This window comes from Perissodus microlepis, chromosome 18 (genome assembly GCF_051167445.1).
Source record: "Perissodus microlepis isolate ML-2025 ecotype Zambia chromosome 18, ASM5116744v1, whole genome shotgun sequence".
Classification (NCBI taxonomy): Eukaryota; Metazoa; Chordata; class Actinopteri; order Cichliformes; family Cichlidae; genus Perissodus; species Perissodus microlepis.
In genome coordinates, this window is record NC_140478.1 from 18,958,623 (window position 1) to 18,972,559 (window position 13,937).

At 41.9% G+C, this 13,937-nt stretch overlaps 2 protein-coding genes across 2 annotated transcripts in view; one reads left to right on the plus strand and one right to left on the minus strand.

Moving 5' to 3' along the window:
• spidr (scaffold protein involved in DNA repair) overlaps positions 1-6,396 on the plus strand; it is a 42,476-nt gene extending 36,080 nt beyond the window's left edge. Inside the window, exons 16-20 of the mRNA XM_084911222.1 lie at positions 1,395-1,580; positions 2,689-2,782; positions 2,865-2,979; positions 5,351-5,407; positions 5,894-6,396. Coding sequence (XP_084767348.1) covers positions 1,395-1,580; positions 2,689-2,782; positions 2,865-2,979; positions 5,351-5,407; positions 5,894-6,013 — 572 coding nt within the window. The 3' untranslated portion in view covers positions 6,014-6,396. The remainder of the gene's footprint in view (positions 1-1,394; positions 1,581-2,688; positions 2,783-2,864; positions 2,980-5,350; positions 5,408-5,893) is intronic.
• An 83-nt stretch (positions 6,397-6,479) lies between these two features.
• On the minus strand, positions 6,480-7,947 carry cebpd (CCAAT enhancer binding protein delta). The gene has a single exon (XM_084911225.1). It carries the CDS (start codon positions 7,698-7,700, stop codon positions 6,819-6,821), a length of 882 nt encoding a protein of 293 aa, XP_084767351.1. The 5' UTR covers positions 7,701-7,947; the 3' UTR covers positions 6,480-6,818.
• Positions 7,948-13,937: the final 5,990 nt, after the last annotated feature.

Below are 13,937 nucleotides of genomic sequence, written 5' to 3' on the forward strand. Positions count from 1 at the left end.
TCTGAAAGCATCTGAATGTAGTGGTCACTCTGGAACAAACAGATACTCTGTGTTTATGTTCAATCAGACATTAAAAAATACATTTTATTATTGTAAAAGTCACATTTGTTGGAAAGCTCCGGAGGGCTCAGTGCAGTTGCTCCCAGAGGGAGTCCTCGTTTCCAGAAATTTAGCCAAAGTCAGCATGATTCACAGCTGGTATGGGAAATGTGACGAGATGAGGCTGCCGGGGTTTGAGCTGCAAGAATTATACTAAAAAAAGTGTTTTTCTTCATTTTTTTTTTACAGAAGTTAGTCACTAGTTTTCAGTATTTATACAGTTATGTCCATAAGTTTCAGACTGTGACACATATATATTTTTTTTTAATTTCACCTAATCAAGATGTGATCAAAGTGCAAACATTCGGCTTTAATTTGAGGGGATTTCCATTACTGTTTCACAATTTCAGTCATTTTTTTATTCATAGTAACCCATGTTCATAGCCTCAAAGTCAATTGTTACAAACTAGCATAATTTTAAATATCAGGGTTGTTTTAATACTTGGTTGAGAATCCTTTGTAGTGACTTCCTGAAGTCTAGAAACCATGGACCCATAGACCTCCTTTGAGTTTTGTGTTTCCTCATTTGCTCTATTAGGGGTTTAATGCAGCCGCCTTCAGTTGCTGCTCGTTTGTGGGTCTCTCTGCGTTCAGTTTTATAACTGAACAGCATATTTCATTGGGTTGAGATCAGGTGATGGCTTGAGAAACGCTTAGGGTTGCTTTTACAGTTTGCTCTGGGTCATTATCTTTCTGTGAATCTGAGCAGAGAGTATAGATATGTAAACATCAGAGTTCATCAGTTACTTCTATTATCAGTCACATCATCAAAACTCTTTTATCTGCTTGTATTTGTTGTGGAAAAATTAGAAAATGGGACTCACCTAATGTCGAAAATGGCACAAAACTGCTTGTCAACCAAGAGTCTAATTAATTTTGAGCCTTTAAGGAGGACGAAGTATAAAATTGCCTGCAATTCCTGACCAGTTATTCCAATAGATTTGGTTAACCGCTCATATTAAAACTGAAAAGCTTTAATGTACTTTATTTACATCACATTGCATTTTATTTAAAAGCCTTTGTGGTGGTGAACAGAGGAAAATTTTAAAACACGTCATTGCCCAGAAACTTATGAACCTAACCGTACTTGAACTACATTATATTTTGTTTTTTGTACTTCTGCATGGCCAGCTGAAGCCCACCTGTAAAATCAGCCATCAGAAGCACGCGGTGCTTCCTGTTTTCCCTTGGCAGTTTCTACTTGGTAGTTTCTACATCTTTACCACAGTAGCAGTTTTAAGACTAGAACTTGTTCTTTCAATGTGATATTTCATTTTTGGCATTTGCACCTCCAGGTGTCCTTCTCTGCGCAGAGCAGTCAGTTATTCAGGTGTGCTCCGACGGTTGCCTCGAGTCCACAAACAGGCCAGAATTACTTTTACAGTCGCTGCCTGAGCCCCAGGCGAAGACCCTGCCCCAGCCTGCGAGACTGGATCCATTGAGTCTGGAGACCACACCCAACTCCCTCTGCACTCTCACAGGTCTGCTTCTGCCTTTCACTCGATCCCGTGCTTTTCCATTTAGCTCAATTCCTGGAGAACATGCCAAGTGTGTGCTTACAGCGCAACAAGAGGCTTTGGTGTGGATGCAGGAGTTTGCACTCTGTTTGTTAGTCACTGTCCTCAGGTTGCAATTGTAAAGGATTTTTTTGCAAACAAAAACATGAAAAATGACTGGATTCTTGTCCATTCCTGTTACATTTTTTCACTAAACCGCCTGCCTCCCCCGAAGCTTTAAACTTCTGGTGACAATGAGTTACAGTTTGAGGGAACGTTGGCATTTTCCCTCAATTGTTTTTTGTGCACACAAGCAGTCTTGCTGCTTTTAGGGATTTATAATGTTTGCTAACACCAGCTATGATCGCCACCAGCTGCCACATCTGAAACATAAATGATAAACTACTCGTATGAGTTCTAATTAAAGTATATATCAACTAATTAAATTTACTGCCACCAACCTCACTTACTTTGGTTAAACATCCTTGCTTTGAAGCTTTCTTTGTTTGTTTTTCTCCAATTATGTAAATGTGGTGTATTATAGAGCTGCTTCAAGCAGATAATAATCTACATCTGCTGATTTCATGTCAGCATGGAGGGCAAAAATCACACTGTGTTCTGGCCTCTGTTGCTCTACATGTTTGGTCAGATGGCTGAATGAAAATAAAACAAGCTTGTGTCTTGCACTCACACCTTCTGGAAATCACCAGTGGAAAAAAAAGGCCCAAAATGGAAAGTACAAAAAGCTATTATCAGGTTTGAATTTAGTATCCTGTGTAAGGATACAAAGTCGTGGGGCTGCAACTGTGGTTGTCAAGTGTGATGATGTTTAGGCAGGGAGTGCGTCTTTGCTGCATTTATCATGACAATCTCAGATAAAAATTGAAAGGGATGTGTTTATCGCTTACACCCTGACACCAGCATGCACACATTTTCAAACTTGTGCGTCGAACATTTATCGCTGTTCCTTTGGCTAAAAATATCAAGAAATGAAAAAGAACCGGTTAAAAACAGAAACTAAAGTCTTGCAGAGCTGTGCAGCATGCATGAATGTCCCCCCTGTCATTTCTAATGGTTTTGTTTCTGTCTGCAGGCGTGGTTGTCGGTGTGGATGAGAGCACGGCGTACTCGTGGCCTGCCTGTAATCTTTGTGGAAGTGACAACTTAGAGCTTTCAGCTGAAAGGCCGTAGGTCCTCACAATTAAGCAAACTAGCTTCATGTTTGTCATCCTGGCAGAAGTATCACATTATATTTGTGTTTTTCTGCAGTCAGAACTTCCACTGTGTTTCTTGTAAGTCTGCCGTGGATAAGCCGCACACAAAGACTCAGCTGGAAGTCTTCCTGACTTCTTCTTCATTAAGTAACTGCACCATGAAGGTGAAGGTGAGAACAGCATCGCAGGCTTTAAAAAATACAAGTGTTTCAGGGCTGTACTTAAAAGAATAGTGTAATATTAAAAAAAATCTATTAGTTATTACTACTTCACATTTTATGTTTCTGTGATGGTTAATCAACACAGCCTGATGAATTTTTCGACTTCTCAGAGAAGTCCACTGTGCCGGCTCCAAGTTTCTGACAGATTTCTAAAAACATTGGCGTTTTCTTGTTTTTGTGACAGGTGGTCTAATGAATTTGTTAAGCACTGTACTTCTTTGGCCCGTTCGATAAGAAGATCACTACCACTCGTGCATGACAGAACAACCTGAAGACAGTTAGCTTAGCATCAGCCTGGCTCTGAACTAATGCTACAGTCACACAAGGGAAAAGAGTGATAGGTGTGCAAGCACTCACAGTCAGTTGCCTTCTTCTTCAAAGCAGCTTTTGTTCCTCAAGATGGTGATAAAGCAACAATAAGACCAAGCTCATAACCAACTGCAAAATAATAAAGGTGCGTGGTAACCCTGCCATAAAAGATATAACGAGAATACAACCAGTTGAGCTCACCAATGCATATTGCAATACCAGCAACCTTTCGACTGCAAGGGGATTGCACAGATCGCCTGGTGGGAGGCAACCTGTCTCAAAACAATTACAATTTTGACTCGCACTGACTGCAGTCACTCCTACACAGATTGGCGAAGGTTTGCTAATAATTGCTCATTTATAAACACTGACTGCCAGCATGTTGCAATAAATTTGAGTTGGTGCACATCAATGAACGCAGTTTGTCTGCAACTCATCCTCTTTGCAGTTGGGGACTTGACTCAGCTGGCTGCCAACTGGTTGTACTTATTTTATAGCAGGTTAACAAGCACTCATGTCATTTTACAGTCAGTTATTTGTAAATATTTTGTATTAGTTTTAAGTAGTTATGTGAATTTCTGTGCACGTAGACATCAACGGATTTGCATTTTTCAGTTGTTTATCACAGTTAATGATCGTATTACCACAAATGAATTGCATGCAATGGCCAAGGAGTAGTTGGCTGCAACCACTTGAAATCGGTCTCCAACAGGAAAAAAAATGTAATGCAGTCACCAGGCAACCATGAGTTTTAACTAGTTGCAAGGAGGTTGAGTCGTAAGTGAATCCACCTACCAGGCCACTGATTTAGACAGATTATCTGGTCTGTTCAGTCCACACAAACCTGAGATTTGAAAAGACAGTTCAGTATTTTACAGGGAATGATGTGCTACGGTTCCTCTGGGTTGGGACAGTAACTTTCTGGTCAATATCTGTAATATGAGGTCTTTCAAAAAGGAGAAATTCAGTCCCCCAACAGAAAAGTCCCTCTGTAGCAGTCAGCAGTTGTTGTTGCCCACCATAAGACGGCCACTTCCTCAAATTTTTGTCTGTTATATTCTTTAATGCTATGAAAGCAACAGAGCTACAACAGCAGTCATATTAAATCTGATACTGAAAGCACTTCCTCATCCGATTGCCAGATTAGAAATTAGAAACATTTATGACCACTTATCGCAGAAACACTTTTTTTAATGTGAAAATTGGTGTTACTTTTTGTCCAAGTCTGCGTAATGACACACGTAGGATTAAAATGGTAATGTAGATATCCTCTTTAGTGACTTCTCTTATTCTCTGAACAGCAGATCATCAGATATAAAGTCTTAATTAGTCTCCTGAACCATGCCACAAACCGCAGCATTTGTAGCCCAAGCTACTTTGCAATGCTCAACCTTAGCTGGACCTTCAAAGTACAGAAAAACTGAGCTGCACGTGCAAAAAATATAATCAGAAAGGTCCTTTGGACAGAGACAGGTAGCTATTTGCACTGCACAAACAAGTGAAAAGTTAATCTAGCCTAGCCTCATATTGACTACACAGGTGTGACAGCGATAAGAAGGTAAATGAATGGATGTTTTAGGTGCTGAGCTTTAAGCAACACATTTTTTTTTTTTTTAAAGTGTTTATTAAATAACAGAATTTAGAATAGATCAGGTGTCCATCCTTGAGGACAGTGGATCATCCCGCGCTGCCTTGGCCTTCTTTTACAGCGAGACTCATAAAGATAAAAACCACATTCTGCACATTTAAAGGCTGAGCACATCTGCATAAAGATATTTTATTGTGGAAAAGCTGGTGTGTGACTTTGCAATCAGAAAGCTAAGCAAGCCAAACTGATAAAGTTATTAGAGTTGTTCTTATCGAACGGCTGATACGTTAACCCTTGAGAGCTGTCACTAAGCGGAGGGCACAGTGCGCTGGTGCAGCATTGGTTTTGGATTTACTGCACTGAGGTGATGATTAAAAAGTCATTACTGTGTCCACGTCTTCTTTTTTTTTAAAAAAAAATCAGCTGCAGCAGAGGACGATCATGACCATCCTGAATGCCGCAGAGGTGGAAGGGGGTGAGGTAGGTGTACTTATCAAGCTGTTACATAACTCTGAGCTCATCTGAAGAGTGCATTGATCTTTTGTCAATATGTCATGAGTCAGCATTATTTAAGTTTTCTCTGCTGAGTTGAAAAAAAAAACAAAAACAAAAACGTGCTGTTCATTGATATGTTTGAAGGAATTAGTTTCCAAAATATTGGCACACTCTTTTTCCCGGCCTGATTATCATTTTTTTGGCTTTTACTAACCTCAAGAACCCACTGGTGCTGTTGGAGCTATTTTTAACTAAGCAAATGCAACGTGCGCTTTCAGACTTAGATCACCAGAATTACTCCTGAGCCAGAGTGCAGAGGTCAGGGGGCTTAAGGATGCTTGCATATTCCTGTCAAACTTTTTTTTTTTTTTTTTTTTTTATGTATGGGAGATATAGGAGGGAGCTATTTTAAGTGGTGATTGCTTTCTGAACGCTCTAACACTGCCAAGTGATTTAACCTCGCTGTTTCAGTTCCCAGGATACGATGTGGAGGCCGTGTTGGGAAAAGAGGTGGGCCCCATCCCCGTTTACGTCCGAGTCATCACTAGGAAGCCTGCCCTGTGGATGGGCCTGGAAGAAATCTGCCTCTGAGGCTGTCAGGGCAAGGAACTAATGAGATCAATCCTCAGGCTTCAGCTGGCTCCAAGGATCTGCACGCTGGGCCTCGGTCCGAGCCAGCTTATCCTCCTCCCTCCCTCTGAAGGCCTCGCCTGACAGCTTGAGGCTCTGCTGAAGGGAACAGGCTGTGAAGAGACAAGGTCCTGTTTGTGTTAATGATATGTGATCTAACCAGCCAGGGGTTGACAGCCCAAGGGTAGAGCAGTGGCATGCAGGCTGTCAAAAGGAGCCCACGTGGGTTCATTAACTTCAGATTTCTGGCTTTAAATGTTGTCTTTTTTTAAACTTTTTCATCCTTTCTGTGTTTAAGATTAACTCGCTTTGTGTCAATAAAAGGCTCATTTTTGCTGACCTTACTTTCTGTTTCCTGTCGCACTTCTTGTGTCAGTTTCCTCAAGCATAAATCATGACATACAAAGATTACCCACAGACCAGGCAGTTCTGCAATTTTTCCAGCAATGTTTTTATTACAGGTAACATAAAAACAAACTTTTCAAGGTTTCATACAAACTATATAAAAGATCATGCTCTGGCTCTTATAGAAAGTTTGGAATTATAAAAAAAAAAGTACCATATCAGGTATAACAACACATAAATGCAGTGGTAAAATAATTTAATACAGAGGAAAAATCCCACAAAAATATGGCAGCATCATATTTTCCAGTGCCATTATGGTAAGCTTAATACATCTGGTACAGATGGTAAGAAAAACAAAAAAAACAAGTGTCTGTTGAGGTATGTCTCTTGAAAGTTCAGTTCAAAGCAGTTCGAGAATTTGTCACCGGCTCTCTGCACTCGTGGAGCCCGCAAAGCTGGAGCTGGGCATCTGCTTGAAGAACTCTCTGAGGCCGGTGAGTTCTCTGGTTAGCTGCTCGATGGTTTTGTGAAGCCTGTCGTTCTCGGCGCTCAGTTCAATCAGCTTCTGCTGCATCTCCATGTTGCGCCTTTTGGCTTTGTCCCTGCTTTTCCTCACTGCAATGTTATTCCTCTCTCGCCTCTGTCGGTACTCAAAGCTGAACCTGTCCACCGCCTTCTTCCCCCTTTCCCTGCCCAGCTTACGCGGCGAGGATTTGGCCGAGCTGACGGCGGAGACTGGCTCCGGGGTGGTCGGCGGGGTCGGTTGCCCCGTGGGGAGGCTGACGGAGGTCTGCGCGCAGGTCTCGATCTGGGAAGGCAGGGATGAAGACATGTCGCTGTCACTCCAATCGGACTCTTGCTTGATGGGTGCGCTGAAGGCGCTCTTCCCCAGCGCGCCGTCCGTCTTCCTCTCTGCTGTGTAGGCGTTTGACAGCTGCTGCATGCCGCCGGGCAGACCGGAGCTTTGCATGTTGTAGAAATCCGCCTTCTCCTGCTTGACGGTGTTGAACAGGTCGAGGAAGAGCTCATCGTTGCACAGCTCCAAGTTTGGCACGGTTGTCATGGACTCGATGTACTGGCTGAAGTCGATGGCGCTTTCGTCGTCGTACATGGCGGGGGTGGTGCTCAGCTCCACCATGGTGCCGTCCTCCGCCGGGCCGTCGCTCCTGTTGCCCGGCTTGCAGACCCCCTGCTGCGGACCCCCCAACTTGGTGCTCTCGTAGAAGTTAGCAGGCTCCATGGACCAGCTCATGTTGCATTGTGGAGACACGCAGTGCGAGTCCAGGCTGTATATGTCACACATGAACCCTGCTGACTTGTCCCACGTGGGTTTTAGAGAGAAAATAAACTTTTTTTCTTATAGAGATACCCCTCAGGTGTGACAGCTCTGCAGCGCGATAATCCTGCTGCGGCTTATCTTTCTGCGCAGGCGCTTTTCTCCCTTTTTGCGATATTAAGAAAACTTTTTGGCTTTTTATCCCTGGGTGCTGACTGTCAGGCTCCCGTCCCCTTCAACCCTAACACACCTCTTGTCACTTCTCTGAAGCGGTTCTACTTTCGCGCAGTGTTTTGTATCGTCTGCACCAGCTGACGTCACACACGCCGCCCTTTCACGAGCCAGTCAAGTCCAGAAGGCTGTCACGTGGTGCACCGTAACTTCCCATTTGAGGAGCGAGGGGCGTGCTGCTCGTGCCACCCACTTCTTACTATGATCGTATGAATGGTGCAGAGTTGTTTACATAGTGAAGGCTCGGCTCTGGCTGTTTGGGACCAGCACTCATTTCACAGCAGGGATAAAAAGTGGCGCAGGAAGTGCTCAGAATATTACTGAAGTATAAGAAGCAAGAAAAATACTCCATAGCATGTTAAAAAATACTGCAAGTACCCGGACACTGTAATTAAAGTATTTAATGAAAGTAACAATACATAATATCAATATTAATATCATGTATGATTGGATTCTTAATTGATGCTTTATTTTTATAGTAAAGCTCAGTTTAGCTACTATTTATAATGTTGGGTAGTTTAATAATAGGTAATAACAGTGTAAAAGTGGGAGAAATTTCACTGAAACAAACAATCTTACAGTCCTATTTTTCTCTAGTTAGCTTTAAATAGACTTCTTAATAGTTCAGATTCATAGTTCAGTTTTTATATCACGTCATTTCTAATTTGGGATTAAGTTTCGATTCTGGGATCAAGTTAACAAAAGGTGCTATAGAGGAGGGGAAACCAGCAGAAACCGAAGGCCACAGGCTGCCTTCCTTACACCCATTTATCCTACAGACATTCATTCACAATCTGCAGTGGCAGTAGTTATATGCTGTTACATCATAAAGATGTGTGGCAACTCATGTAACAATTATTTGAAACTACAAGGGGGAGCACACGTCTCTAATCACTTTTCAAAAGTTGAGTCAACTTTCTGACACAAACCAGTTCCCAGCAGCTCTCGGAGTCAGCGCTGGTTTGGAGCTAAACATGCTTCAAATAGTTTTACATTGTAAAGCACTCATTCAGCTCTTATAGTGAACGAGAAAGCCTCGAATTAGATGTGCCGAAACTTTTAAAGCTTTTTTTCTAGATATATAGATATATTTTGAATATTATCCATAAATCAAATATCTACTGCGATACTTCTGGGAATTGTTCCAATGTTTTCCGCTTTGGAAGTTTGCAGTATTTGTCCTCTCTCATTGGCCTTTCTGAAATGGAAACAGTGCCACACGCTGGTCACCATTTGCACCTGCAGATATTTTTAAGTAACACTTATTGTCACCCTCACGCACTCTTATTAGTCCCAGAAACAGTCCCTTCATGGTGCTTTATATTGTAAAATAAAGAACCCATAATAATACACAAGTAATCTGATGAGCAAGCACTTGGCAACAGTGGGAAGGAAAAACTCCCTTTTAACGGCAGGGAGACAGGATAAAAGACATGCTGTAGAAGAGTGACAGAGATTGATAATAACTAATGAGTAAATGCAGAGTAGTGTGTAAACACATAGTGAGTGAAAAAGGTGAGTGACGAAGGAATATTCAGTGCATCATGGGAAGCTCCCAGTGGTCTAAACCTATTACAACATAACTAAGGGAGGATTCAGGATCACTTGATCCAGCCCCAACTATATGCTTTATCAAAGAAAATTTGTAAGCCTAATCTTAAAAGCAGAGAGGCCAAATCCAAACTGGGAGGTACTTCCATAGAAGAGGGGCCTGAAACCGGAAGGCTCTGCCTCCCATTCTACTTTTGAATATCCTAGGAACAAGTGAGCCAGCAGCGTGAGAACAAAGAGCTCTATTGGTGATTCAGTACCATGAGATCTCTAAGATAAGATGGGCTCAGATTCTTAAAGAGGATGTATGTGAGGAGAAGGATTTTAAATTAGATTCTGGATTTAACAGGAATTGTGAAAAAGTATTGAGTCTCTCCTCACTTCTTCATAGTTTGCTAGGAAAATGGGAAATCACACTTGTGGTACTTTACTGAAACGTGCAAGCATAAATGGAATACAGCATATAAGAAAAAACAAAGTTTGTACAATTCTAACAGGCTTGAAAGTCGACATTTGGTATCACCACCTTTATTCCTCAACACAGCGTGAACTCTCTTGGCCGGCTTTCAGGTATATTTCTCCAGGCTTCCTGGAGGACATTCAAAGCTCTTCTTTGGATGTTGGCTGACTTCTGTTCTGTCCTCTGTTGAGATGATCCCACACTGCTTCAATGATGTTGAGGTCCAGGTTCTGGGAAGGCCAGTCCATGACTGATAGTGTTTCCTTGTGTGTTTGTCTGTGAGCTATGCTTTTACTGCATTGGCAGTGTGTTTGGGATCATTAGGGTAATGATGAAAATCAAGCCGTTGCTAATCAGGTGCTTGCCAGATGGTGTTGTATGGTGGATCAAAATCTGACAGAAATTTTCTACGTTGATAATTCTGTCACTTTTCACAAGATTTCCAACACCACTGACTGAAAGAGCCTCCACTGTGTTTTACAGATAACTGCAGAGACTCACTCTTGTAGCTCTCTGCTGACCTCTACTGATGATTTGAAACAAATCTTTAATATTTGCTAATATTTGCTGCATCTACTTGAACAACCCGTCGCCTCTGATTTTCAGTCCAGTTCTTGTGTATTTTGGCATACCTTAGCCTTTTCTCCCCGTTTCCCTTCCTCAAGAATGGCTTCTTGACAGCCACCCTTTCACTGAGAAAGCTTCTGACGAGCCATCAGTGAACAGTAGATGGATCAACTGAAGAGCTGGATCTCTCAGGTCCCGTGTTAGGTCTTTTTCTCTATTTCAGGACTTAACTTTGAGAAACTCTTCACCTGATATAGATATTCCTTAGGCCTTCCATTTCTTCTTTTGTCCTCCACTCGTCCAGTTTCCTCAGATTTTTTGAAGGACGCATTGCACACCGCAGGGCTTTCAGCTTATAGTTCTTTATGAATCACATTGTCAAGCTATGTTATTTTTCATAGATTAAATCAAACAAATGGGAAGAAATTAGACAAGCTACTTTTAACAAAGTGCTTAAAGATACAAATGAAAATTGAATCTTTACTAAGTTGTCTGTTATATGTAGGCACGACACTCATTCATCTCTTGAATTAGGTTTTTTTTTTTTTCCACGCATGAATGATTCATAGATCAGTGTGAAGAGGCTTAACAAACAAACAAAAAGCATTCCTCTGAAAATGTTCAGGTACAAAGACGGGACTTAAATGATAAATGGGGTGGTAGTTTTATAGCACCTTCCTACTCAGTTGAGCGATCAAAACATTTTCAATTGCAACTCGCATTCACCCAACCACACCCACATTCATACAGCCCTTTTATCTATACATGAGCATTTTCCAACATTCACAAACACACCCAGTGTGAGTGTGTTTGTGAATGTTGGAAAATGTGAATGTTGTTGGGGGCAGCTTGAAGTTCAGTCTCTGCAGGATGGAGGAGGCAGGGATTGATTTACCAGCCTTCCGAGAGGTAAATGACCCATTCTACCACCTGAGCCAGAGCCACCTGTGTTGTTTTAGAAAACGAATACCACAGAAGGCAAGGAGATGTGTTGGTCTGTCCTATTCTGCTCTGTCTTACTTTTGGGCTTGTTAATGGGTTTCCCACCCAGGAGGAAGGCACCGCAAAGCAGTGGCCAACTCAAACAGCTGGTACAACTACAGGCGCCGACCAGTGCTTACCATCCCTACCAGACTGTCCACAGGAATGGCATCTCCAATGAGCAAACTGTGGTCATGATGTACGATAACTTGACTCAAAATGAGGTGAACCTCAAACCCGGGATTACTGAGAATAAGTGAAAAAGTAGCCCAAATACAAAGAAAAACCTTCGCTGACTTTCAGAAAGCCTGGAGAAATGCTGCTCCAGACCACATGTTTGGATCCTTGGAGGGGAAAAAAGGATTGAGAGATGACTTGAGAGGTTTACATAGTATTGTAGGTGGCAAAGTCATTCTTGAAGTTGGACAAACATTTGGTCCTCTTACTTTTCAAATATCTCTGTTCAGGATTCTTTTGAAAGGGGGAAGAGTGGGGTTCAAAGCTCTGAAATTGTGAGTGAAAGTTTGTTTTGTTCAGGTGATTGTGGAGCAAAATCCTCAACTTTACACTTTAGTGTGCAAGTACTTCTCGTAGAGTTTGAGGTGTTTCTGGGGTCGTTATTTTGCTGCATGTTGTGCAAACCAGAGGGTGGAGCATGTCTCTGAAGAATGGAGTTCTGCCTCTCCTTGGTCAGGGTGGAGCTGATTCAGTGCAGAGTACACCACCTGTTTCACTGTGGGTGAAGCAGATCAAAGCTACGTGAATGCATCTGAATCTGTGCTTCATGGAGAGGATACAGGTGAGAGTGCTAATATGATCAAAGCCATAAACTTGCTTAACCAGCACAAAAAGTGCAGATGCTTTGTAGTCGTTGGTTTTATATGACATGACTTAATGTATTAAACTCATGTAAAATTATTCAAATTATTTTTAGGCTTCTCTTTTTTTTGCTGCCCCCTTTAGGGGTCACCACGGTGAATCATCAGCCTCCATCTCCCCCTGTCCCTAGCATCTTCCTCTGTCACGCCGAACCTCTGCATGTCCTCCTTCTCTACATCCACGAGTCTCAACTGTGGTCAGAAGTTTGCACACGCTCATCATGGGCATTGATGTCATGGTGAATTTGAGTTTTTTTAATGATTTCTGAGTTGTTCATTTTCCAGGGTTCAATGTATATATACAGACTCAGATATACTATACAGCCCTACTAATATTTGGTCAAATGTCAAGTTGCATCTCACCCAGATGCTTTTGGTAGCCATCAATGATTCACTGTTGGTCAGCATTGTCTCTGATGCTGGTGTAAAAATCTCTTCACTGTGGGCAGTAATGCTGGCAGGCTTGACGTTTAGTGGTTTCTGGGTTGTTCCTGAAAATCTTAACCAATTTCCTGTAATCTGGGGGTGACAATTAAGGGTTTTCTTCTAGACCTTGGTGAACTGACACATCTGAATAACCCATACTTATTTACAATAGTTTGAACTGATGACCCTGCAATCTGCAGTTGTTTGGAAATGGCTCCAAGAAGCCTTCACAACTTGTGGAAATCTGCAAATATCATTCTTGGACTTTCACTGAGTTCCTTGGACTTTCCTATTGTTCTGAGTATTGGTCAATCCAATGAGTGCTGTTAAATAAATCAATTTAATGCTGGGAGAGATGAACTACTTATAGTCGATCATAATCGACAATGGGAAATTAATACGCCCTTTCCTTGTTGAGTCAAAAGACACTGCAGAACCTTCAGCACCAGTTATAAAAAGATTTAAGTGCATGTGGAGCCATTAAAGAGTTGTGCTGTACAATCATTCAACACAGGGGGAAAAATCAGTTAAAGAAATCATTAAAAACCCCAAATCATCATGACAGTCATGGCCACAATGAGTGTACACAAACTTCTGTGCATTACTGTGAACACAGAAATGTGGGATGCGCTGGACCTCATACTGAGAGCTGTTTCTTCTCACCCACTGGCATACATGAGTACCTCTACCTGTAGTGAAAACCAGTACAACCACCGCTGTAACATAACCGGGTGAACATACATCCTACATGTAGAGTAGGAAAAGAGGGTGAATAGTATTTCTCGGTTAGCTTCTGCTGTTGTATTAATTCAAATGTTACATCTTTACATCCGTAGCCTGTCACGGATTTGCTGTCATTTTGTATTTGGGAGGCGGTTTCACACTTGCGTGTCGTTTGCATCGTTACAATAAAGATTAGGGCAGGGGCAAAAAAAAAAAATCCCTTACTGCTGGGCCAAACCAAATCGATTGAGGGTTTGATGGAGCACATGAGCGCACAGGAAACGCAGATCTTATTTGACATATCAAAAATTAAAATTAAAAGTTAATTTATTTATTTCCTATTTAATCTGTTTGTTTATTGAGTCTACAAGATGCTAAACTGAACCCGGATAAGTAAACGCTGAACAGGAACCCCCCTTTTTCGGTGAAGGGATCGACCGGAAAGAA

Excerpts from the sequence above, each read along its gene's own strand:
- cebpd (XM_084911225.1), bottom strand. The coding sequence starts at position 7,700 with ATGTGTGACATATACAGCCTGGACTCGCACTGCGTGTCTCCACAATGC.